Raw genomic sequence first — 24,213 nt, forward strand, 5'->3', positions numbered from 1 at the left:
TAGCAATAACAGACATGATTAAAAGGGGTAAGAGAGTAAACACTGCCCCATCTCAGGTCTATACTAGCAGGAATATATGTAAGAGTAGTCAAACTTCCAGTGGGGCAAGATGAAAAATGTTTTCTAACTGAACGAGCACCTTGATAGCAAATACTCAATACTCCCATCCAATCTTGAAATCAGTAATGAAACAAGGACAATCGTTATTGGTTAGCAGAGCTTTACACCCTGCTGCGGGTTCTCAGGAAGAAGAAGCTTGGTCGGATACAGGTCGCGTGAATGAGAAAATATCAAGGAGCTTTACTCTCCCTAACCCTTGATGCGAGAGGCAAGTCCTCCTCCTCTGTGGCATGACCACATATATTAACGTATGGGTACCTTGGCGATACTTCCTGGGGCTGCATCAGAAATTGAGCCTGGCTCCCATACGCTCCTGATAGCTGTTTTATCCGCAGCTTCAATGCCACCGTCTTTTTTGACCGAGGAACCGAGCCCGGATAGCTGGTGCATAGTCCATCAGCTATATTAGTTATTATTTCGCCTGTATTTGCTAAGAGTGCCTTAGGCCTAGAAGCAAAGGAGTCGCCGGAAAATTCATGCATTACCTGACGGCAGAGATCTTTTATCTTTAAAAGTGTTTCGATCGTTGGTGTTTGGTCATTTGCCTTGTCATTTTTATGGCATAGCGCATCGTGCCTCTCTTTGCATCGTCTCCGGCCTTCAGCCAGGAGGGGAAATTCGCCCCTTTTTACGGGGCCTGGTCGTGGCGGACGTCCTTGTCTTCCGTGGCCGCATATCCATAGTATGTTAGTTCTCAGCCTCCAAATAGCGTCAGGTAGCCAGTCCTGGTAATAAGCATATGTTCTTCCTTCCCATGTATTCTGGCCTCTGGAAATCCAAAATGAGTGTGCTTCTTTAATGTTCTGGAGCGTCCTGAGCCGCACATCTCCGAGCTGCACAAGCCATAGGTGCATCAGAAGAATAAGCTGTCGAATTTGATATCGATATCTAGGTATGTTCTCCGGATGCAGCTTGGTAGGTAAGTTACTGAAGCAACCATCGAAATCAATTTTGGGCAACTATGTATATTAAGCTACGGTAAGTACAAAACATTATTTTGGTTTTAAGGAGAGTTCCTCTATAGGTGCTTGAAGGTACGTACATAAAAGGCCGGATTCCCATGGTCATCTTGCACTGCGGAACCAAGAACAGAGATATCGTATTCACCAACGTCGCCCACTGAATTGAATACTATTGAAGTTTCTTGATCAACCTCATCCAGCTCTTCGGTATAGTCCATCAGCAGTTTTGCATTCGAGAAATTAGCCACCTTAATGGGCACTGGGCCAGGGCTTCCGCTAGCTTTACGTTTTCTGGATAACGGACCTAGGCCGGAGCCTTGGGGCTGAGCCATAAGAGGAAATGGTATAATAATTAGTATCAGGCTGCTGCCGTCGGGATCCAGCAAACAGTGATCCAAATAATGGAAAATGAGGCGCTTCTCGGGAGTTCGCTTTGTAGGAGCTCTGCTCCAACCTAGGGAGTGTGGTGCAATAGGCCTCCCGTGGGCTTAAGGGAAAGTATAGTGTACGCCTGCTCAAATAATGGATAATTAATCGTAATTATAGCAAACCTACAAGGATTAGCCAGAGTAAGGAGTAGCTGTAAGAGATAATTCATACAGAAGGCAGCTATGTTACGTCATAACGCTTTCTAGTTCGGGAGCCCTTGCTGTTCTCAGATCTTTGTAACCGACAAGTGGATGCATCCGGATAAGGCAGGTATAAGAAATGCATATAGAGTTGGATTGTATAAGGATACAGTGTATCAAATGTTCACAAAGGTGCCTCGACTTCAGCTAACACATCTTCGATTATGCTTTCTGGAGTCGCATCTGACAGAATAGTCTCAACAGCATTAATGTCACTGCCATACATCATACTGCGATCATCCTGTGGTCTTGCAACCGATATGCGATGACGATATATTTTTGTGGTTGCTAAAGCAACAAGGGACGGCGGGACATAATCAACTCCATGTAACGGTGCGAGACATCTATCAACAACAGTGAGTACTCGGTGGTGGAATTGATAAATATTTTCCATACTTGACTATCTTGTGGAACTGGCGTGTAGCCGGGGCAGTTATTCCACTGAATACTGCCCTGTTGAACCTCAGGAAATTGATTATATTTTCTAGATAACAATATACCTCGGTGGATATAGTCACATCATGCGTCAATGTCCTTAAAAAGTCTATATTCTAAATGTCCAAGGGGTTAGCCTAACGCATAAAATGGGCAGCTGCACCTACATACCTCTTCCAGAATTAGTGGGGTTTCAACTTTATTTGCAAGATGACCCGAAGAGGAGGATTTTCGGAGAACAGATGATAACGATCCTCTTTCATCAGCTAGAGAACTATCGTCGCCTTCCAAATTGACAAGGCCAATTGATGGATCATGGTAGTGAGAAACAAAGATATGCTCGTTCTAAAAAGAGTGTAAGTAGCATTCCGGTATTTTGCTTATGATGATGAAAATAGATACCAAATGGTTGTTCAATCGAGAGGATAACTCCTGTGTGCTAGAAGAAAGAATGGGTATAAATATAAAATCGTTGGGAGCATTGTACATAGCGGATTTGATACAGACTCTCCTTGACCGTAAAATCTGAAGCGGTGACATGATTAGTTTTTTTACGGGGAAATGGGGTCTCTAATGCATCAAGGCAATACCTCTAGGGTTTGAATTTGTATACTTTGGGAGATGCGGTCAAAGTTTTTTGCAATTATAATGTTGACAACTCTTCCACGGCCGTGGGATCTGGTAAAAGTATCGGTGCACGTACGTTGTGGAGCCTCAAGATTCTAAGCCAACGTTAGATATAGGTATTCGGCCACTTTCGAATATTCATTTTCTAGGGCACCCCTGAATAGAATGGCAAAAAACATGGATGAGAAATATAAACACTGCTACAGGCATTTCATCACAAAACTGAGATGTGAACTAAGTATAAGAGATTAATACCTTAGATGAACATTCTCTCGTGCGAGGAACATGAGATAGCGTTTCTTGCTCATAACATTGCAATATCCCCCTATAGAACTCGTCCTCGGAAGTATCGTTCGTACAGTCAATGACAGCATGGGACAACCCAAATATATCTCGAGAAATCTAATATCGTTTGTAATGTTACTCATGTTGCACTTCACTGGGCAAGGCTCCTACCAATATGAGCTCATTAGCGAGATCATCTAATGTGCTGGCTGGGGTATCAATCAAGCAATGTTCTTTGGCAATTAGACAAAGTAGAACAGCAAACTCGAGGTCCGTTAAGTCTTCCACCTTATTGACTAGGCCCGCAGGGATGCTCATTGTATCCAGATTACGAACCCGCAGCTTCAAGATCAATATCAAGATATGATAATTTGATAAACAAATACAAATGGTCGTTAGTTTCGTGTACTTCACGTCCAGATAATCATATCACGTGACATTACATTATGTGTTTGTAATAAGCTTTAAGTCATTTGTGACTAAGCATATTTTCGCGTTCTGACGGAATATATATACTCCGACGGGGAAGGTTAACGCCCGGGCCCCACTTTGTCAGCAAGTTTATTTTCACTTCATATATTAAAGATAATTCCAACATCAACGTTGACCTTGATATTGGAGCAAGGGAACTCATATATTTATACCACTCCTGTTACTGATATCCTCACTAGGTCATTTGCCTCCAAACCCCGCTCAGAGGAAGGCTGATTTAACCAGTGCCCCTGCAACCATTTGTGAACCCACCAGCAGCAAAGACAACTTTGTTGTTATTGAAGCATCGCGCTTGGACCCAGATGGGTGTCTTGAAAGTTACCTCCCATTCCATCCCATCCTTGTCTGGCTCGCTGAAGTACTTGAAATTATACGCTGTAAGGCCTAACCCGAAGCAGCTTTTCATGTTTGGTACGAGAGTTTCCTGGCCAGAATCCCAACTGCTGAAACCGGCACCTGTTCAACATCGGTTAGTGACCTGTATTCAAAACCCACAAAGTTGCACTGGGGAAATACCTTTTAAGGTATATGACGAATAAAAAGCCCTATATATCCCTTCACAGAAACCATAGGGTGATTTAAGAGGCCATGGTCTATTTTCGCGCTTAACAGTTAGCTCATAGGTATATTCACCTCGCCTCCACATCCCACCAAACTTCCAATTTAGCGGGTTATTGACATCATTGCCATCGCATCCATGAATGATGCGCTCAAATGACTCCAAACACTCTTTTTTATTGAAGTCCGCTGTATTCTTCCCCAGCTGAACTTTGAAGGTATGCTCATCAGGCGTGTCTTTGAAATAGGTTTTCTCACTTGTCCAGCCTACTGTATGCGAAGGCTGCACGACCCCATTGCAGAAATCTTTATAATTTTCATCTGCCTTGGTAGCCGTCACATATCCTTTGCGGCCCACTTTTTGCCAGCATTTGAATTCATCTGTAATTTCACAGGATTGCGGCTCAAGCCCTAATACTTTTGCTCGGAGGTCAATTGCCTCCGCCAACGCGAAAGAAGCAATGGTCTGATGACCGAGCTCATTGGGGTGAAATAGTTTTCCAAAGCTGTCTGGCAGCCCCAGGCCGAGTGTCGAATCTGGCCAGTCATTATCACCGGGACAATTGGGAGGAGATGGAGCACGTTTATCTAGCCTGTGGAGTATTTCTGCACGTGGTGAAGGGGATTTCCAAAGCAGGCTATTATAAATATCCTTGTTGATGTGATTTGCTTTTCCCTCATCGACGGACTCTATATGCCTTCGCTTGAGCTCATCATGGAACCAGGATCTAATGTGGGTGTCCCCCTTGAAGAACTGAAGGTCGGGTTGGTTTTTATCCGGATATTTTCCAGTGGAGGTTGGGTCGCACATCTGGCCGTCCACACCTTCGATTGCCCAAAGATCCCAGTCAGAAAACCCAATATTATAGTCAACCTCATCTGAGACGTCTTTCACAACCTCTCTAATGGCCTTATTAATGTTTTCAACTAACACGTTAAACTTCTTTCGTCGCTCAACAGTGAGTGTCAGGGGCGTTTTAAACCAGTATTTGAGATACCAGTGAAGTATATTCCACTGTTGGTCTGTTGCGCATTTTTCATCCTCAGTATTGAAAAAACGGGCATAGCCATTATATACGACAATGCCATCTTTTGCCATTTTGTCGTCAAGGGCCAACAGGATTTGCTTCAAATTAGGTTTGAGTATTGTGTCAATGTTCTTCTGTGCTTGATCTATAACAACATTGCATGTCTCCTCGCCGTTATAGGGCAACATGATGCAATTCTTGATCATAGCAGCCTAGTCATACCGGCGGTTAGAATATTACTACAAGAAAGGGCCCAAGTGATTTCTGCGGCGAACATTACCAGGCAAAGGTCATTCCCACCAGCCGTCATTACCACCATATCTATATCCTTTTTCAATTCCTTAACTTGCTCATAAATCTGTGAGGATCGGTCACCACTGCAAGCGACGAATTGATATTCGTTGAGCGATGGCCCAATTATCTGCCTGATAAGTTCTGGGTATGCAAGGTCGTATCGAGAGCAATACCAGCTTGCACGATCGTAAAAAAAACTTCCTAGTTGGTAACCCGACCCGATTCCAGCTGTAAAGCTGTCTCCTATAGCAGCCATGTTGTGAACCCAAGCGAAACTAGTCGCATCGACCTCTCCACGAGCTATAACGGGCATTTTCACGATTTCATCTTTGGACGTCTGATTGTGCCCTGCGCTATGATTTGTTGGGGCCGCATAGATCTTCGCGGAGAGACAGATGACGCATCCAAGCATAACAATGAGCCAACTGCGCGCCATACTTATTGTGTCGTGCTTTTTTCTAGTATGAATTTTTTGCCAGAGAGGATGATATTGTGGAAGAAACCGATAAGCCGTCACGTTAGGAATATTAGTACGGCTCGATATAATGGATTGCTCCTTATTGTGCAATGAGCGAAGGACTTACTTGCTTGGCTGATGGCTTTTTGATTACCCCGAAGCTACCCCTCTAGGTCCCTGGGGAGGGAGGGAGGGAGGGATGGACGGCAAAATATGCGGTTGGCTTCTATCAAAGCAGGTGCACAGTCAACTAATTTTCTCTTAGAACCTACAACCAATTTCTTTTACGTCACCTAATCCCACTTTTTCCGCTCCCCATCTAGCATGGATACATATGAAATGATTATCCAAGAGCTGAGATGAGAAATATTTTCGGCCTACATATGCCCCTATTCAAAATGAGGAATCCTCCGACGGATCCGGCCAAAAGAAAATGAAGTTTTTTGGTTGGAAGTAATCATATACATGCAGCTGCCAGGGCAGGGTTCAGCTAAGATATGCATAATGGTTACATTGCACCCAATATCGGGGCAGGGCATCTACACGCCTACCCCTCATCAATCCCCGGACTACGCCGCCCCATAGTACACAACTTATAGCTTGCTGTTATGGAAATATAAAGCCCGGGGAGCTAAGGCCTAGAGTCAGAGTGCCGGAAAACAATCCCTAACGGCTTTAAGAGTGAGGCTATGGAGCCAAGTAAAGGACACAATGTAATCTTTAGCCGACGAAAGCAAGCCTCAATTATTATACCGAAAACCTATTCATAAGTCCTATGCCTACTTACTCTACCTTACTAGTTTCTATTCCTTGGATAGAACGTTATGCCGTGCGTATCATGGGTACTCAGGAACTGATAGGGGGGAAGGGGGTACATAGTCCTAATTAGGTAACTATATCTTGCTTTCAAGGGGCACGGTACAGATGTTCGTTCTAGATATATCTTTACCTTCCCGCGCATGCCACCCCAGATATCAACATCCCTGGCGGCCTGAACTCTATGCAAGCTATGTGCATGCGGCGCTAAAAGTTCGCTTATCCCTGTCTGCTGCCGCCCAAATTACAATATGCCGGCTATGGTTGATTGAGCGTTACATTGGCAGAAGTACCCAAGACTGATTGTTGGAAAGCGGTGAAACATAAAGATGTTTTCTATACCCCTAGAATACCCAGGAGCCGTTCTTAAACATCCGGGAGACAGTAACTAAAAGAATTCAAGATTATGAAATTCACTCCGGGTTTCTTCTCTTTTTGATATCCTACTACCCAACGCTGGCAAACTCTTGGAAGAGCAAGAAAATATGGATTTTTTTTTCTCCTTTGCTTTGGTAGCTATTACCCTCACTTTTCCAGGCGTTCTAGGAGGAAATCAAGCATGGGAAACCTCTATCAAACTTGGGGGTGTCCAGAGCCCCTTGGATTCGGCTCTGCCAGTCGATAACACGACGGTGATAGCAGATCTTCATCGCGCAAAGCGAGCACTTAGCATCGTTCCAGGATCTGGGAATGCTGACAGGCATATATGGCCTAATATGAATATCCCATACTGTTTTGAACACAAAAGTTGGCCCGATAGGGGTGGGAAGTCGACAAAGGAGATTTTATTCAACGATTTGGTAGAGGCGCGAGATTTATGGTATCAACAAGGCCTCCCTGAGTCGTTCAAATGGACTGAATTGAATGATTACGCCTGCAGTAGTAGTCAGAGGAGCGATTACTTACTCATACAATTTAATACGGAGGGAAGGCTGAGTTCTACCGTTGGAAAACCACCGATTGATTCTCTTAACCCTGGGCCAAGGATGCTTCTCAGCGATTCTGTCGAAGTTGGGATGCTTAATGTGGTTGCTAATTATGCACATGAAATGGGGGTACGTATATTTGCCTCTCATAGCTTGGTAGACATATACTGATAGTTCGATGTCCATGGCAGCATGTATGGGGGTTATACCATGAGCATCAAAACCAAGCGTACTGGGGATCACCATACTCCGCCTCTGGTGGAAGCGTATTTGGAATGAACAACTTTCACTGTGAAAATCTAAACGACTACGAAGCGACTGTTGCTCGGGTTACAAATGCATATCCCGCATGGCAAGTTGGCAATATAGTGAGGGACTTTTGTAGATTCAGGGCCAATGCCGAGGACGTCCGGTTCTCAGCCAGCGACTACCTGCCATGGGTAAACACTCAAGTTCTGGCAGACTCAAACACGAATATTGACTGGGACTCGATCATGATATATCCCAGCGGTGCGGGCGGAAAAGGCTCTGCATCCCCCGGCAATGATCAGCGTATGGCAGTTCTCACAAAACCTAATGGAGACCTTATTCCCATCAATTTGAAGCCAAGCGCTAGGGATATTGCTGCGTTAAAAAAGTTATACTCATACAAATCATCGGTGGTGTTGAATTTCCTTGGGAGCTCGAAGAATAAGTTGAAACAAAAATTTGACAAGATAAGGAAGAAAGACCCGGATAACATATGTAATGTGTCCGCAACAACAATGCCCATGACGACTCCTACGACGGTACCTCAAACGACGAGACACATCTAGATTCATGCTTTCCCGCAACATGAAGGCCCTGGACTTTGTTTTAAACATACGGCATTTATTTTACACTAGCTATGGTAATATAATAATTGACTGATATATAGGGTAGATAAATAGTTAGGTAACAAGTGAGTTAGTGTAGCCCTACTAGCCTAGTTAGATACGAGTCTACAACTCATCATGGTCTTCTTCATCCCACGGGGTACCCAAATCTGGAGTATAATAAGGAGCCTTCCGTAGAACGATGCTTTTCTCTCGGCCAAGGTTAGAGCCCAAGGCTTCAATTAACGTCCCATCATCAAGATCAATAGCCCAAACCATAGTCCTGTAGATGAGCCGAGCGGCAGTTAGTTATTGGAAATGTAACAACGGTGCATAAATAATGAATGGGTTGGAAATGGGCTTACCCTCCCAAGCACCTATGATTTGCATAGTCAAGTTTGAGCTTCAATGTCTCCTTGTCATCCCAGCTAACCCACTGGTCTGTATCCCAGGTGACTATTTTCACAGCAGCAGTTTTGTCAAAAGTAATCTTTGCCCCTTTTTTGATGACATCATTGATCTCAGTCGCAGATAGTACACCGGGGGTTCCGGTGCATATTCCACCTCGGGCACCGTCCTTGAATCGACATCCAGCTTCTAGGCAGCTAGGATCTTCCATTGTGAAGCCTAACAGATATAAGCAGTTAGTAAGTCTTATCCTTTAATTATATAGATACTATATCGGTTACTTCTGCCATAAAAACCCAGGCCCATAACAACACGAGCAGGATTAATATTATTTCTCCAAAGGAGTTCAAGGCCCATCTGAATTTCGGTGAGGTTCGTATGGGCGTAGGCATATGGGCCTATAGCCTTAACAGTGCTATCCCAAACCCCATCTTTAGGGTAGGGATATTAGTAAATGTAAATATTTATGGAGTTTTAGTAGGTGACTCACGTATATCATAAGTCATGACATTGAACCAATCTAAATATGGTTCTATTTTGATGATGTTAAACCCTCTAAGGTACCAGTATGAGGCAGGCTAAACTCTTGTTAGCAAACACATCATATATTGCCAAATGAAACATACGAGTGTAATGCTTAACCCATAGGTTCGGCCTGATGAGTTAAGCCGCTCCCTTAGTCGGCGTAGAAGGGTGACAAAATTGTCGAAATCCGCTGGAATGCCACCCCTATCCTCGGCCCAAGGGTATTCCCAATCAATGTCCACGCCATCAAAATTGTTCTTTTGCATGAATGTTATGAGTGACTCGAAGAACTCATCTTGTGCTGAAGTTGACTTGGCTAGATCGGAAAATGTTGTTCTATAAGGGCCGGGGTCGTTCATTGCCCATCCCCCGATTGCTGGATTAAAGTCAGAAAAAAATGTGGATAACCGAAGTGGGAATAACTTACCGATCCAGACTTTTAGATTAGGTTGGCGATTTTTAAGACCTGTCACTCGTGTGTATAGGGATGCAGTTTGCGCATCCATAGGGGTAATGCGAAAGGTGTGAGGGTCTATTAGTGCGAATGCGAAGTTGATATGCGTATACCAACCCAAGGGAATATCTTCCGGGGCCATAACTATATCGTTTTTAGCAAAAAGAGTATATACGGTGCAGTAGATGATAACTTACTTCCACATGGACGTTGTAAATTCCAACCCTCATAATAGCCTATAACTTTCTTTGATGCGCTATCACCGCCACCACACTCTGGAGAGGGAACAGTAACTCCACCACAGAAGTCCGCTGTAGTACCGCAAAAGCCGAATGGGCTGCAACAGACATTTAAAGGGCAGGTCGAGGCATTAGACCATTGGGATCCCCATCCTGGATCACACTCACTTTTGTAGTCACAGGTGGATGTGCAGCCTGTCCCACAAAACTTGGGACCTAGGCCGCATATTCCACTTCCAGACGAATCACTAAAGTATTATTAGCAATTATTAGCAATAAAACACATTTATCGTGATAAATATTTCATACAGAGGCCCGCAACAGCCGATCTTGCATGGCTTCGTTTTGCTGCAAGCATAGTCAGCTTCATTAGCGAATCCGAGACTCTCTTCAAAGGCTTTCAAGTCTTGAGCAAAAGCAGCCCTTAGACTGAACTGTAGCAGGCTCAAGTATAGTAATACAGATTTTATAATTAACGCCGCCGAATTCATCGTGACAAAAGGATGAATCGCTCGCCTGGATATTAAAGAAAGACCAAATAAGTAATTTTCTTCGTCAATAACAGAGAAGAACCAGCAGGACAACTCATTAGATCCCCTAAAGAGCAAAACTTATGTCCGCAAGACGGTAGCTTCAATAGGACATAGCCCCGGCTACGTTCATAAAATGGGAAATAACTCCAGGTGAACCCCAGTAGGTTGCTTTGCCGCTACATGGGTTATGATCGTATTACATATGGGCATGGCACCCTTGACAATATCCTTGATGGTAGGTGCATAGAACGTAGTATACGCCGGAAATTTATCGGAACCAAACCAGGGATCAATATTAGACCAGAGTGTATCGTGCATTAACCCACTTTGCCTCGAAACTAATGCGAAGTGATATCAAAATGCAGTCTAGACTGCTAGGGTATAGTTAGATCCAGGCACTAAGAGCAGAATTTCGGCATAAAGATCATGTCAGGTTTATGCGATTTGAAATTGAGAGCCCAAAGGGCCTGGGGTCAAACATCAAAAGAGAAAGAAGAAAAGAAAAAGCAGCGTAGAATCAAGGATTACTGAAGCCGCGTGACATTGCTTGCATTAAACTCATACCCGATACGGAGTAAGTAATGTAATTCAGGCAAGAGTCCAAATGAAGGGCTTACTTGTAACATTGTAGCCCGTGCTGGACTTTCGGAGTTGAGTGCCGCTAGCCCTTTATCCGTCTTATGTTATGTCGAAAGGGGATCTTCGATTTATATAATGCCACAAACTTGAGATCTGTCAATTATCCAATTATTACTGCAACAGAAACAATTGAAACAATGTTTTGTCAATTCTCGGGCATTTTGTTGATAGCCATCCTGGGCACCGGTTATGTCTTCGCACAAGACACAACCCCAAAGGGCCCTACTCAGCCAGATATTGCAAAAAACTGCAATTCATGGCATACAGTAGGAGCCGGTGATACGTGTTGGTCCATTGAAACGAAATACAAGATTTCACATGAGAAGTTCCTCGAATGGAATCCATCCGTCTCGAGTGACTGCCTTACCAACTTCTGGGCATCGTATTCCTACTGTGTAGGCATTGGGGCCCAGCAGAGCACGCCGTCCAGCACAAGTTCGATAACCAGCCGAAGCAGTAGCAGCAGCAGCAGCAAAGTTGGAGAGACTTCATCACATATGACCACATCACCAATAACCAGCACTCTCAATACAACTTATTCGGTCCGTGTACCTATGAAAAGCTGGAATATCACCACACCAACAATGGATACGGCATTTCCACCTAAAAGAACCCAGCCAGGACAGCCAGCATATTGTCGAAATTGGTATTATGTTACTGCTGGTGATACTTGCGAAAATATCGTCGCTAGTAGTTCGTGGGTATCAATGAAAGAATTGTAAGATTCTCCATTTCGGTGCACTTCAAAAAGACTATTGGCAACATAACTGATAAGAGAAGCCTCGAATGGAATCCAACTATCAAGAGCGATTGTTCGGGCTTATACGTAGGCTGGTGGGTATGTATTGGCATCCAGCCTCAAACGGTGACCGAGACATTCGAATACACGATCACGCCGCCGCCGTTAAGTGTGCCTCCATCTCCAACAAAATATACACCAACAACGTTTCCACCCATCAATTCTAGTTTCACATACACACCAACTCTACCAGACCTTTCAACGGATTGTGAAGGTTTCCATCAGGCCACTGCTGTAGGTATCTCAATGTTCACTCATCTCCATTACCATCTAACAAGCGCTTTGTATGCACTAGGGTGATACATGCCGGAGCGTCTTGATGCTGTTCAATTTCATCTCACAGGAGCAGTTCTTTAAATGGAACCCAGGTCTTAAAGGTAATTGCGACGGATTGTGGGAAGGCTATTGGTACTGCATAGCCGTCAAAGGCTTCACTCCTATTTTCCCAAGAGTGACGGCCAAGCCCTCTATAGTACCAGCGGGCCAACCGGGCACCTGCAATGCGTGGTATTTAACAACCGACTCAGAGACGTGCAATGAAATTTCGATTATGTTTGGTACATTCACCGAAGCAGCTTTCATTGAATGGAATCCCAGCGTTGGGTCCGACTGTGCAAGGATAAAGCGTGGGGCATACTATTGCGTGGGAATTCCTGGGACACCGACAACTCGTACAGCTCCGCTGCCAACATATACAGTTCCAACTGAGACTCCCGTGCAGAGCGGTATAGCACCTAGTTGTAATAAATTGTGGCTGGTTTCCCTGTAAGCATATGCTGATCGTATCTCCAACATATCCCACGAATCACACACGCTGACAGATAGAAGGTCTGATACCTGCGAGTCTATTTCCAAACAAAGGGGTATTTCCGAACAACAGTTTTTGGCATGGAACCCAGCAGTTGGAAAGACAACCTGCGATAATTTGGTGCCTGACTTTTATGTCTGTGTTGGGATTGAAGCGTCTTCCACTATAAGCAGCCTCCCTATCACATCTGATTCAACATTAACGACAGCTGGTCCATCTCCAACAGAATCACACACCCCTTCCGCTACTTCATCTGGCGGTGTTATTTCCACTCCAGCTCCTGTGCAGGTATAGGGCCAATATAACTTCAACTACTTATCGCAGAAACAGAGTTGCTAACGATAACTTAGTCGGGTATGGTTACAGGCTGTAAAAAATTCCACCAGGTTCAATCTGGAGACGGATGTTGGGATATTGCAAATACGGCCGGAATTGACTTGAAGTAAGTAGCCCATGGCAACTACAAACCCTCCCATATTATGAACTTTGAGAGTCATTGACTAACCCGAAAGTAGCGATTTCTATAAATGGAATCCAGCGGTCGGTACTGACTGTGGTGCATTGTGGCTCGGATATTGGTGTTGTATTGGAATTTGAGACGAAGGGAGCCGCCGTATGCGGCCGAAGGGCAATGCTCCAGGTGTTATTGAACCCCGTATTAACAATCCATGAAAAACACAGGAAACCGGTGGAGAGAAGTGAGAGTATTGAAGACGCTTTTGATTTTGTGATATTATTCTTCTGGCTCATCTGATTCTGGTTCCTCAGCATCCATGTCAAATGCTGCAGAATCAAGCGAGATATCACGATGTCCCCGATTAATCCAGTAGCCTGGTAGATGTCCATATATAGTGTCAGGTTTTGTAAGATCTCGCCAAACCCTCTCCCGTTTCATTTTCATGAGACGGCGGGATCCTAGCCCATAATGTTTGGAGTTGGAAGTCTTGTATCTGATGATGCTGTAGACACGGTAGGGAAGTGCGAGATCGAATTTTTTAAGCCGTGCACCCATCCCCCGCACCATCACATCAACCGGTGTCAGGATGAGGGTATCGACTAGGTTAAACAGGTCACAGTCACTATTTCGTGGGGGGAACATCTCACCTTGAAGGGAGAGGAATAGTTTCCTGAGCTCAGGGAGTATTGTTGGTATCATCTCTAGATAGCGGAGAAATGCAGAATGACTCCGATTTTGGTGGTCTGTGCCGTTGCATTCTTGCTTTTCAAACATATGCAGGCTCCACACTACCTCTAATGATCTGATGTTGGCTAGACGTTGAGGAGGGAGGAACCGGGGTAAGTTGCGAAAAATACAGGAATCGGGTATATGTATAGTATTTGTTTGATAGAGGATTTCAATTCCTTCGGCGTAACTAACTTGTAAAGCAATGTTAGTTCTGAGCATAGGGGAGAAATACCATCCAGCTTGTTTGGACGGCATTGATGATTTAGATATGGCTACTAACGCCTGTCGACACGATAATAGCCAGCCCATAACTCCGATGAAGCAATAGTCCAGCCTTTCACGTACTACTCCCCAGCAAGAGTTGCACATATGCCGATAATCCGGATCATGGCAATTATCATTATAAGGCATTTCGTCAGTCCAAGGGGCCGGGTTAGCTATCCTGTAGTCCGTAGTCCGGTGACACACCGAGCTTTGCCACTGCCATCTCCGTCTCCTTCGTTTGTTCGCCCTACGATTTTGGATTAAGCGTGGGCCAAGGTAGGCGTGATGTTCCTGCAATTCTGGATCCAAGCAGCGTTTCGCTAGAGGCATTCTTGGATGGTCATATATCAAGTCCATATGTACAACACGGCCTCCAAACGTAGCTACTAGAATCATTTGGCGAACCTCGAAGGGAATTTTCCGGAACAGAGGACTTTCTCCTACAGCAGCTTGCATGGATTGGATAAGCGATTCACATGAAGGTGACGGAGTAAGGGTAGAAGTCCGATCAGGACGCTTTGGAAGCGCTGGTGGGCCAAACACCTTGCTTAGCAATTTAGTAACAGTTCCAGGCATGGCTGGTGTATCCGAAGAGAAAGGAAAGTGTGTGTTCACAGGCTGCTCAGTCTGAGGGATGGATACATATGCATATATGGATAGATCTGGCCGTCTTGCTGTCTCATGATATCGGAATGCAGTGTTGGATCAAGACGTTGCGACGTCGTTCTTCGAGGGGAAAAACGTTGTCGTATTTATAGCGTAACATAAATACGGTGATAAATACCACTAGTAAAATATATCCAACGACCTTTTTTGATGTTGAAGATGGAAAAACAAGCCAAACGTCAAGCAGGTAAATAAGAAAATATATAAACTTGTATGCCTGACCAGAAAGTTGTTTCTAGGCTGCTGTGAATCCATCTAGCAGCCTGCTGGCTTGTCTCGACAAAGCTATGAATGTGATTCAAAAATGACACCACCGAACCCTCTCGCTGACTGGGAAAGAGTTGGAGACCAGTTTTATAGAAAGTCTCGAATATATGACGCTGTGTTTGATGAAGACGTTGAGTTGGAGAATTACATCGCCGTAGGTGCTCCATACGGCGGTGCTATAGGTATATCCTCAGATACTCTTATCATGTTTGAAGTTGGAACATGTTCTCACGCTATAAACAGCCCTTTACCGAGACGACCGAAGGCTACAGCGATACAGAGATGCCCAGACTTCCAAGTCGAGTATTGACATTTATTCATGTTCTGGACACCGGATCTGTCGCATTAATGTATGCTACCCTTACGCTGGCATCTGGTCTTTAACTGACATATGTGCTTGTAGTGGGATCATGGGTCTATTCGTGGCTTAGGATGGTCTGACGATGAGAAATTGCTAGCCATCACTGAAGATGGGACAGTCAGGTGTTATTATGGTCTCAGCGGAGATTTTACACCGTTCTCGTTAGGGTCGGTGGGTAAACGATATACCTCTTCCTTTGTTTATTATTATGGAATTAATATTACTAACCAAGGCTCAAGGCAGCAGAAGAGTACGGCGTGGTTGCGTGTCGATTTTGGTCGACTGGATTCGTTGCCTTGTTATCAAATAACCAGCTTGTAGCAGTATCTCATTATGATGAGCCACGTCCGAAGCTGCTTGCCCAATCGCCTGAGGGTGGGATTAGCTCATGGTCGTTAATTCCCCCTAACTACACCCTTTCCCGATCAGTTGAGGTCTTGCTTGCCATAGATAAGACCATCTATGTTGTGGATGAGGCCGACTCCGAGGATCGCATGTTACAGAACGGGCCCTTCAAACAGGTTAGCGTATCACCAAATGGACTTTTTGTTGCATTGTTTACTGGTGATGGAAAACTATGGGTGGTTAGCAGCGATTTCCAGAACAAATTCGGCGAGTACGACTCGCAAGCCAAAACGCCTCCCGGCTCCGTAACATGGTGTGGAAATGATGCTGTTGTTCTTGCCTGGGAAGATGAAGTCCATGTGGTTGGGCCAAACGGCGCTGCAGCAAGGTATTATTAACCTACCTTGCCTATTTTACGGGTTAGCTCTAACAAGTTTCGAAGATACTTTTACGAAGGCCAAGTTCATATAATTCCAGATATTGATGGCATTAGGATCTTGACAAATGATGTATGCGAGTTCCTGCATAAGGTGCCTGGTATGCCTCCAATATTTCCTCCACCTAAACCGCATATACTTACACGAATCAGATGCGACCGAGGAAGTTTTCCGGCTTGGATCAAGCGCACCAGCCTCTGTTTTGCTTGACTCAGTTGAGCAGCTTGAAAAGAAATCTTCTGCTGCTGATGAGAATATTCAAAGGATTCGCACCAACCTGGTCGAAGCGGTTGACACATGTGTTAGAGCAGCCGGGTACGAATTTAATACTCATTGGCAAAAGCAGCTACTCAAAGCAGCATCCTTTGGAAAATCCATCCTAGAGCTTTATAATAGTGATGAGTTTGTCGATATGTGTGAAAAGCTCCGTGTCCTAAACGCTGTCCGTGACTATAAGATTGGCCTACCGATCTCATACGAACAGTATATACGGCTCACCCCCGAAAAGCTCATCGAACGCCTAATAAATCGCCGAGAATACCTTCTCGCTATACGCGTTTCTGAGTATCTACATCTCCCCGCTGACAAAATCTTCGTCCACTGGGCAATTCAGAAAGTCAGATCATCCACAGAAGATGATGATACAATTTGCCAAATAGTTGTACAGCGACTCCAAGGAAAACAGGGAATATCTTTCGAATCAATTGCACGATCAGCTCATGAGGAAGGCAGATCGCACCTTGCAACGCAGCTACTAAATTATGAACCACGCGCAGGTAAACAAGTCCCGTTGCTTCTCAGCATGGAGGAAGATAGTGTCGCCCTCGATAAGGCAACTGAGAGCGGAGACACGGACCTTATCCTATTTGTGCTTCTACAGCTTAAACGGAAACTTCCCCTGGCTACTTTTTTCCGGACACTTAATAACCGGCCCGTGGCTTCAGCTTTGGTGGAGGCATCGGCGAAGTACCAAGACGAAGAGCTTTTAAAAGACCTTTATTATCAGGATGATAGAGCGATTGATGGTTCAAACATCCATCTAAGAGATGCTTTGAAACAGACGGATTTGCACAACAAAACAGATAAGCTACGCGTTGCCGGAAGATTGCTGTCAGATTCCAAAGACAGTGCCATCCAGGCCCAGCTCAAAACCCTGAATGATGCAGCCCATCTTTTGAAGGTTCAAGATGGGTTGGATAGAGATCTTGCGGATAGTAACGACCTGTTCATGGGTCTGAGTGTTAATGAAACCATTTACAGACTGATTCGCTCCGGCTATGGCAAGCGTGCCATCAAGATCCAGAACGATTTCAAGGTGCCAGAAAAGACCTATTGGTGGTTGCGCCTGAGAGGTCTCGTGGCGAAGAGAGACTGGGGTGAACTAGAAGAACTGAGCAAAGGCAAAAAGTCTCCTATCGGATGGGAGGTAAGCTAATTATTCCGTTGAAGCCACTTTCTCCCTCTTTTTTCCCCTTCTCGTTATCCCGCTCTGGCTAGTTGCTAATTTAAAACATTGACAGCCATTTTACAACGAAATCCTCGGAGCAGGAAACACAAAGCTTGCGTCCATATTCATCCCCAAATGTGCGTCGTTGACAGTTTCTGAGCGGATCGACATGTGGATGAAGTGCGGGATGGTAACTAGGGCTGGCGAAGAAGCCTTGAAGGCAAAGGACCTAAAAGCTCTTGAGAATCTTAGAGCTCGCATTTCTGGCAATGCGGTCCTTGAGATTGACCGCATGATCAACCAGTTGAAACCAAAGCGATGAGGTGCTGGAGACACATACTGTCTACCCGGTAGACCTTAAGTAATATCTTCATCAAGATCGAGTCCAGTCTGCTCTTCCTGCTCAGTTGGGATATCCACAGGATTACTTGGTGCTTTGGGCGGAGGGAGTGTTATCTCAGCCTCCATCTCGTTCGTGTCCACAATGTCTACATCCCCCGTCTCTCCCTTCTCCTTCTCCTTCTCTGGCGCATGGCTTATCTTCTTGTTTAATTCGTCCCACGTTACCTATTACATTATTAGTTAGATTCCCCGTTATATAGGAATATAATACTCCCATCATTCTTACCTTTCGTGCTTTTACACCAGATAATTTCCGTACACTCTTAGTAACCTTCTTCTCCCTTTTATCAAGTACCACTTCTGCTCGCTCTAAACCTTTTTCCTGCCGCAGTCGCTGGGCTCTTGATTTCGGTTTCTTGCCTTTCTTTGATACTCCAGAGTTGTGCTGGGCCCCAAGCACTGCTGGGACTGAAGTGTTGGTCCTCTCCGCTCGAGGGAGCGAGGTTAAGGACTTGTCAACATTTACAGAAGGCGAAACCTCTCGTCTTGCTGCTCGAGAATGCGCTGATTTTGCTATATATATTATCGATTTTGTTAGCTGAGATGAGAAGAGCGGACAGGACTGGAACCACGAACATCTGGAATTGGTTTTCAATTTGGGAGTTTTCGCCATTTCCTAACTCGATCTACTTCTCTGTAACGCCACCACTATAATAGTTGCTATAATAAACTCCTTCTCAAACCCTCAGAGTTGATCAATCTCTTATCATTTTATGTGTGGGAAAAATATTTTGACAAGAAAAAATATTCCGGTGAGGCGGGCGGACCAGCGACGCAGTTTTCTTTTTTGCGCTTTTTAGGATCGAAACGGCGAAACGATAAAAAAAAAAAAAACTCCCATGACAACAACAACTCATTAATCCGCAGAAGATGGTTTATGCCGGATTCCGGACACCGTCTGAGACTCTTAGATATGCCGGCTAGCGACAGTCGCATGTGTGCATATCCCTAATAATCCTTCACGCATCTTCGCGCAACCAAACCCGGCTGGCTTGTGAAATAATGAACTCCTACCCGGGTTACCACTACCCTCCCAAACAACGATCCAGTGTACGCGGAAACCACCATGATCCTCTTTCCAGACATTCCGGCGACAGGTCTTCCTTGATATACGCTCTTGTTTCCCTGGCATCCATTTATTTCCTACTATACAGCTTCGGCCTCTCGCCGTATTTTTTCCCTCGGCTTGTCTGGAAGATACTCGTCTACTTAACACCGTCACAGCTTGTCATTGCGTTGGATAAGGAAAGAACACAGAATAATTTGACTTCAGAAGGGACTCCTCTGTCTGGGTACAGGAACTTGTATGAGAAGGGCGAGGCAATGCAGAGAATAATCGGTTACAGTGCAAACTCCATCCTGCCGGCATTCCCTCAATCAAGAGCGTATTCAAGCCTTAGCAGTGTGCTCCTGGGCTCAAACGATGTCTATCCGCCGGGACTTGGGAACTGGGACAACTCCTGCTACCAAAATTCCATAATCCAAGGCCTTGCCTCCCTTCGTTCGTTACGGGAATTCTTAGGGTCAAACATACAAAACCTGGGGCATCGCCATTTCCTTTCAACCCATATTGCCTTGAGAGCGATCATCGACAAGCTCAATGACCCTGCAAACGGCGGACAGAAGCTATGGTTGCCTGCGGAGCTCAAGTCGATGTGCAGTTGGCAACAGCAAGATGCCCAGGAATACTTTTCCATAATAGCAGACCAAATAGATAAGGAGATTCGTCAGGCCTCGAAGGGAGTTACTAGCGATATCGGTCTTAAGTTAGCTCCACAGCCTAGTCCTCGCCCTGAGGCTGCCCTTCCAAGCCCACCAATGACACCGGGTGAGAAGGAGGTTTCAACAGAACCCGATACAGATAGGAGCTGTCTACCTTATTGTAGTCCCCTAGAGGGATTACTAGCCCAGAGAGTGGGGTGCATGGAATGCGGCTGGACCGAAGGCCTCTCCCTAATCCCATTTAACTGCCTCACCGTTACGCTGGGTAAGAAATGGGAATACGATATCAGGGAGTGCCTTGACGAATACACCAGCTTAGAAACCATCGAAGGCGTGGAATGCGCCAAATGTACATTACAACGGACCCGGACCCAGCTTGAGCAGCTACTCAACAAAATAGGCCCAGTTGAGGAATCCACAGATGAAACAGACTCTGCCAAACTCAATGAAGCATTAAGAAGGAATGCCGAGACTAGGTTGAACGCAGTACTCGACTCGCTTCAGAATGATGATTTCAACGAAGAGACGTTAAAGGAAAAATGCCACATCTCCCCTCGCAATCATGTTGCCTCAATGAAGTCGAAGCAAGCAGTGATTGCAAGGCCGCCAAAGTCTTTGATAATTCATGTCAATCGCAGTGTTTTCGATGAAATGACAGGAGCACTAAGAAAAAACTACGCAGATGTGAGATTTCCAAAAACTTTGGACCTAGATGAGTGGTGTCTAGGCACTATGCCAGTTGGGGGCTCAAAGGAGGATACGGTTGAAACATGGGATATAAACCCTTCCGAATCGATGCTTCCTCGGCCAGAAAGTGAGATACACAGTTTAAACAGAAGATACGAACTGCAGGCTGCAATCACACATTATGGGCGACACGAAAACGGACATTATATCTGTTATCGAAAATACCCTGTGGACTCATTCCCTATCCAAGTCCCTCAGGCTATCCTCGGAGCCGATGGAGGGAAAGAGAAGAAGGAACATTGGTTCAGGTTGAGCGATGAGGATGTCAGTTTGGTCAGCGAGAGAAGCGTTTTAGCTCAAGGGGGCGTATTCATGCTCTGCTATGAATTGGTAGATCCATTACCAGAAGTCAACAAGGGCGCTGACCAAGTGATTCCCAATAAAAATTCTCAAATTATCAGTGATCCCCAGCTAGTCGAATATGGAATTCCACTAGATGAGATACCGTCCAGCCGAGATGAAACCACCGAGGTAGTCAACGTTGCAGATGATATTGCAGGTTCCCAAGTGGATGTTCCAGCTTGGTCAAGGAGGACCAATACCGACTCCATATCATCTCGGATCTCGAGCTCTTCCGAAGAAAGCGGTCCATCCTCTGCCACAACTAATGATGAGCCACCTATTGTGGACAGTGTCCAGAAGCTGGCCTCCAGCATGAAAACATCGAATCCTCCAAATATTGACCCGCATGAGAATCCTAGTGCCTCTTCAGTGCCTCAGCTGATAAGAGCACTATAATCACTTACTTCACTATCATTGTGACTTTTCTTCCGGGCAAGACTTGCCGCATGCTCCAGAGATATAGCCTAAGCCTCTCTTTCACGTAATGATACCCAGGATCATCATGACAACGGCGTTGATTTGTTCTTTGTTGCAACGGCAACACAATTTTTTCTTCTCTTTTGGTTAGGAGGTTCATCTTCCGACATGGCGTTCACTTGTATGATATATGTTCTTTGCATGGCCAATGAAGAAACCGATGAGACCGAGCTGTTTGATCGGCGGTTTCTCCTTGTCCGAAGTATATAATGTTTCTGGGGCATATCGTCTGATTTTAGCTACAATTGAAGGCAACATGCCGCCCTAAAGAAGTCTAAAATACTGCGCTTCGATCTTCGTGTCTTAACCCTCATAACCATCTGTATACACTTTGTCTCCACAGAACTTTTTCCCAAGCCATTAAACCAAGTAATAGAAATTTGTCAGATTAAAACACGCCAGCCCTTCTCATAACATCTTTGAACTGTTCAATAGTGACGCCCGCCTGTATACCATCCCCACCATTCGCTTCCCTAATCATATCCTTCATCAGTTCCTCGCTCACGTCTTCCTTTAAGCTCTTCGCAACCGCCCTCAAATGAGACATGAGTATAGGGCCTTCCGTTCCATGAGTAAATAGGCCATATGCATGCTCAACCCCTGCAGATATCGAGTCTTCACTCCGGTTATGCAGCTTCAGCGCAGCTACGGACAGGAAATGTTCATATATCACGAACCCTTCACCAGACGGGTCAACAGCGGAGATTATAGATTTCAACTCGGCGTTGTCGGTTGGTGCGAGGCCTAGAGCTCTGGAGGTTCAAAGACATGTCAGTATCATATTTCGTCTCTATCATCGGTACGCGAATATCAACAGTCGCTCACATCAACGCCCGGCGCACATCCCGAGTTGCGATGACACCTTCTTTCTCAGAAGGATACTCGTCATTATCGGCTGCAAAAAGTTGAAAGGCCTCTTTTATCTCTGCTTCTTCCTCGCTGGTGATGTTATTCTCCTTTGCGAGCTTGGAAAGCCGCGGTTTCTTTTCTTTTGGCCCCGCAGAGGAGGTTGCTGCACCTCGACGTTTCGGAGGCTATTGATCGCATCAGTTGGTCTGCATATATAGCTATTGCTTCAGAGGAGAGAAGGGGGCAAACGTACCATGCTTCATTACATTCTCACGTCTTGGGAGGGAGTTTGTCGTGTTTATTAACGGAGATAACGACTTTAACTATCACGAAGGCTTGGCCGAGCTTCTTACGACGTCACTTTTCTTTCTTACTTCTTCCTTGCTATGACAGCACAAGGCTTAAGGGAAAGCTTAGGGCTTCTTTAACTGTAGAATGCTTCTCTCTCTTAGGCGTCCCATAACTAACTAGGCTTGGCAGTCGTCTTCATCCAACGCAAACTCACTGCTGCCTACAGCTGCCTTTTAACAGGGTATAAATACGGTCTAATGTTGAAGGCTCCCCCTTTGCTTTTAAGAGCCTCTAGAATATAAGAGTAATAGCCTATTTTATTCGAACAGCAATGGATGTGTTACTATATGTTTACGATCTGTCCAAGGTGACCTTAGGCATCATCCTCTACTCTCTTCATCCAGCTGCTAACTGTTATATAGGGAGTCGCCCGGGATGTATGTTATAGACATTATCCAGCTTTATTCTCTTCTGACGGGAGATATCGGCTAATACTTGCTCCTAGCTTTCTCTCTCATTGACGGGAGTGCAGATAGACGCCATATACCATACATCGCTTGTTTTCGATGGAACTGAATATTTCTTCGGAAGAGGCATCCAGCAAGCCGTTCCGGGGTCTACTCACCATGGCCAGCCGATGGAGACTATCAACCTTGGGCGTACTGATCTCCCTATGGACGTGATAGCAGAGTATATGCAGTCTCTGTCAGAGGTCTATCATGAGAGCGTATGGCAGCTATATCAGGCTCTTTTATGCACTAATCTAAGCGGAATGACTCTAACTATATATCCCTCCAGTCCTATGATCTGTTTCTCCGGAACTGCAACAACTTCACCCACGACTTATCCACATTCCTGGTTGGCAAAGGTATTCCAGAGCATATCCGAAATCTTCCCGAGACCTTTCTCAACACCCCTTTTGGTCAAATGATGAGGCCGTATATTGATGGTATGCTCCGTGAAGCTACACAAGGGCCTGATGTTCAGCCTACACGTCCATCTTTGCCTCCAACGACAGCTCTACCAGCAAGTTATAGGGCTCCTCAGCCACCAAAGGGCCAAGTGCGTAATGTCTCAACGCTTAGAGAGGTCGAAAATTTACTTGCTTCAGCAAAATCTTCATGTGCCGTTATATTCTTCACCTCTGCCACCTGTCCCCCCTGCCGAATGGTGTACCCAACCTATGACCAGCTGGCAGAGGAGGCAGGCGACAAGGCAGTGCTGATCAAGGTGGATATCAGTCGGGCATACGATGTTTCTTCGCATTACCAAGTGAGGGCAACACCAACCTTTATTACCTATCTCAAAGGAGAACGGGAGAGGCGGTGGTCTGGTGCAGATGCAGCAGAGCTCCAGGCAAATGTACGGTTACTACTCCAGATGGCTTGGCCACCACATCCACACTCCCGCCTCAAACTCTCAAGCTTAGAACGCCATATCGACCAATACATATGCTACAAGAAGGTTCCTCCGCTGGCATCATTGGTACAAAAGATTGGCCCAGCTTCTAACGATCCCAGAA

The 24,213-nt window shown here is 45.3% G+C and overlaps 12 protein-coding genes across 12 annotated transcripts; 5 read left to right on the plus strand and 7 right to left on the minus strand.

Moving 5' to 3' along the window:
- Positions 1-290: 290 nt before the first annotated feature.
- MCYG_03986 (uncharacterized protein) lies at positions 291-1,414 on the minus strand (the record flags this gene model as incomplete). The annotated part of the gene is made up of 2 exons (XM_002848434.1): positions 291-1,079; positions 1,163-1,414. 2 exons carry the CDS (start codon positions 1,412-1,414, stop codon positions 291-293), a joined length of 1,041 nt encoding a protein of 346 aa, XP_002848480.1.
- Positions 1,415-1,835: 421 nt separating this feature from the next.
- MCYG_03987 (conserved hypothetical protein) lies at positions 1,836-3,376 on the minus strand (the record flags this gene model as incomplete). Its single annotated transcript, XM_002848435.1, has 6 exons — positions 1,836-2,055; positions 2,108-2,262; positions 2,318-2,491; positions 2,737-2,868; positions 3,029-3,175; positions 3,230-3,376. The coding sequence occupies 6 exons, from the start codon at positions 3,374-3,376 to the stop codon at positions 1,836-1,838; spliced, it is 975 nt and encodes a 324-aa protein (XP_002848481.1).
- A 391-nt stretch (positions 3,377-3,767) lies between these two features.
- MCYG_03988 (conserved hypothetical protein) lies at positions 3,768-5,866 on the minus strand (the record flags this gene model as incomplete). Its single annotated transcript, XM_002848436.1, has 3 exons — positions 3,768-4,006; positions 4,067-5,348; positions 5,417-5,866. The coding sequence occupies 3 exons, from the start codon at positions 5,864-5,866 to the stop codon at positions 3,768-3,770; spliced, it is 1,971 nt and encodes a 656-aa protein (XP_002848482.1).
- Positions 5,867-7,188: 1,322 nt separating this feature from the next.
- MCYG_03989 (conserved hypothetical protein) lies at positions 7,189-8,444 on the plus strand (the record flags this gene model as incomplete). The annotated part of the gene is made up of 2 exons (XM_002848437.1): positions 7,189-7,758; positions 7,782-8,444. 2 exons carry the CDS (start codon positions 7,189-7,191, stop codon positions 8,442-8,444), a joined length of 1,233 nt encoding a protein of 410 aa, XP_002848483.1.
- A 165-nt stretch (positions 8,445-8,609) lies between these two features.
- On the minus strand, positions 8,610-10,600 carry MCYG_03990 (chitinase; the record flags this gene model as incomplete). Its single annotated transcript, XM_002848438.1, has 8 exons — positions 8,610-8,766; positions 8,849-9,110; positions 9,173-9,322; positions 9,382-9,469; positions 9,518-9,792; positions 9,844-10,014; positions 10,068-10,357; positions 10,419-10,600. 8 exons carry the CDS (start codon positions 10,598-10,600, stop codon positions 8,610-8,612), a joined length of 1,575 nt encoding a protein of 524 aa, XP_002848484.1.
- An 818-nt stretch (positions 10,601-11,418) lies between these two features.
- On the plus strand, positions 11,419-13,334 carry MCYG_03991 (LysM domain-containing protein; the record flags this gene model as incomplete). The annotated part of the gene is made up of 5 exons (XM_002848439.1): positions 11,419-11,999; positions 12,062-12,314; positions 12,376-12,845; positions 12,909-13,176; positions 13,275-13,334. The coding sequence occupies 5 exons, from the start codon at positions 11,419-11,421 to the stop codon at positions 13,332-13,334; spliced, it is 1,632 nt and encodes a 543-aa protein (XP_002848485.1).
- Positions 13,335-13,621: 287 nt separating this feature from the next.
- Positions 13,622-14,914, minus strand: MCYG_03992 (conserved hypothetical protein; the record flags this gene model as incomplete). Its single annotated transcript, XM_002848440.1, has 1 exon — positions 13,622-14,914. One exon carries the CDS (start codon positions 14,912-14,914, stop codon positions 13,622-13,624), a length of 1,293 nt encoding a protein of 430 aa, XP_002848486.1.
- A 394-nt stretch (positions 14,915-15,308) lies between these two features.
- On the plus strand, positions 15,309-18,183 carry MCYG_03993 (vacuolar protein sorting-associated protein; the record flags this gene model as incomplete). Its single annotated transcript, XM_002848441.1, has 7 exons — positions 15,309-15,453; positions 15,515-15,621; positions 15,675-15,803; positions 15,872-16,365; positions 16,420-16,514; positions 16,567-17,840; positions 17,935-18,183. The coding sequence occupies 7 exons, from the start codon at positions 15,309-15,311 to the stop codon at positions 18,181-18,183; spliced, it is 2,493 nt and encodes an 830-aa protein (XP_002848487.1).
- A 35-nt stretch (positions 18,184-18,218) lies between these two features.
- Positions 18,219-18,876, minus strand: MCYG_03994 (conserved hypothetical protein; the record flags this gene model as incomplete). Its single annotated transcript, XM_002848442.1, has 3 exons — positions 18,219-18,428; positions 18,490-18,776; positions 18,840-18,876. The coding sequence occupies 3 exons, from the start codon at positions 18,874-18,876 to the stop codon at positions 18,219-18,221; spliced, it is 534 nt and encodes a 177-aa protein (XP_002848488.1).
- A 710-nt stretch (positions 18,877-19,586) lies between these two features.
- MCYG_03995 (conserved hypothetical protein) lies at positions 19,587-21,470 on the plus strand (the record flags this gene model as incomplete). The annotated part of the gene is made up of 2 exons (XM_002848443.1): positions 19,587-20,091; positions 20,158-21,470. 2 exons carry the CDS (start codon positions 19,587-19,589, stop codon positions 21,468-21,470), a joined length of 1,818 nt encoding a protein of 605 aa, XP_002848489.1.
- A 469-nt stretch (positions 21,471-21,939) lies between these two features.
- On the minus strand, positions 21,940-22,663 carry MCYG_03996 (EF-hand superfamily Ca2+-modulated protein; the record flags this gene model as incomplete). The annotated part of the gene is made up of 3 exons (XM_002848444.1): positions 21,940-22,303; positions 22,377-22,585; positions 22,646-22,663. The coding sequence occupies 3 exons, from the start codon at positions 22,661-22,663 to the stop codon at positions 21,940-21,942; spliced, it is 591 nt and encodes a 196-aa protein (XP_002848490.1).
- A 359-nt stretch (positions 22,664-23,022) lies between these two features.
- MCYG_03997 (conserved hypothetical protein) lies at positions 23,023-24,202 on the plus strand (the record flags this gene model as incomplete). The annotated part of the gene is made up of 5 exons (XM_002848445.1): positions 23,023-23,058; positions 23,114-23,128; positions 23,197-23,418; positions 23,490-24,053; positions 24,116-24,202. The coding sequence occupies 5 exons, from the start codon at positions 23,023-23,025 to the stop codon at positions 24,200-24,202; spliced, it is 924 nt and encodes a 307-aa protein (XP_002848491.1).
- Positions 24,203-24,213: the final 11 nt, after the last annotated feature.

The sequence above is a fragment of the Microsporum canis genome, genomic scaffold, assembly GCF_000151145.1.
Source record: "Microsporum canis CBS 113480 supercont1.3 genomic scaffold, whole genome shotgun sequence".
NCBI lineage: Eukaryota > Fungi > Ascomycota > Eurotiomycetes > Onygenales > Arthrodermataceae > Microsporum > Microsporum canis.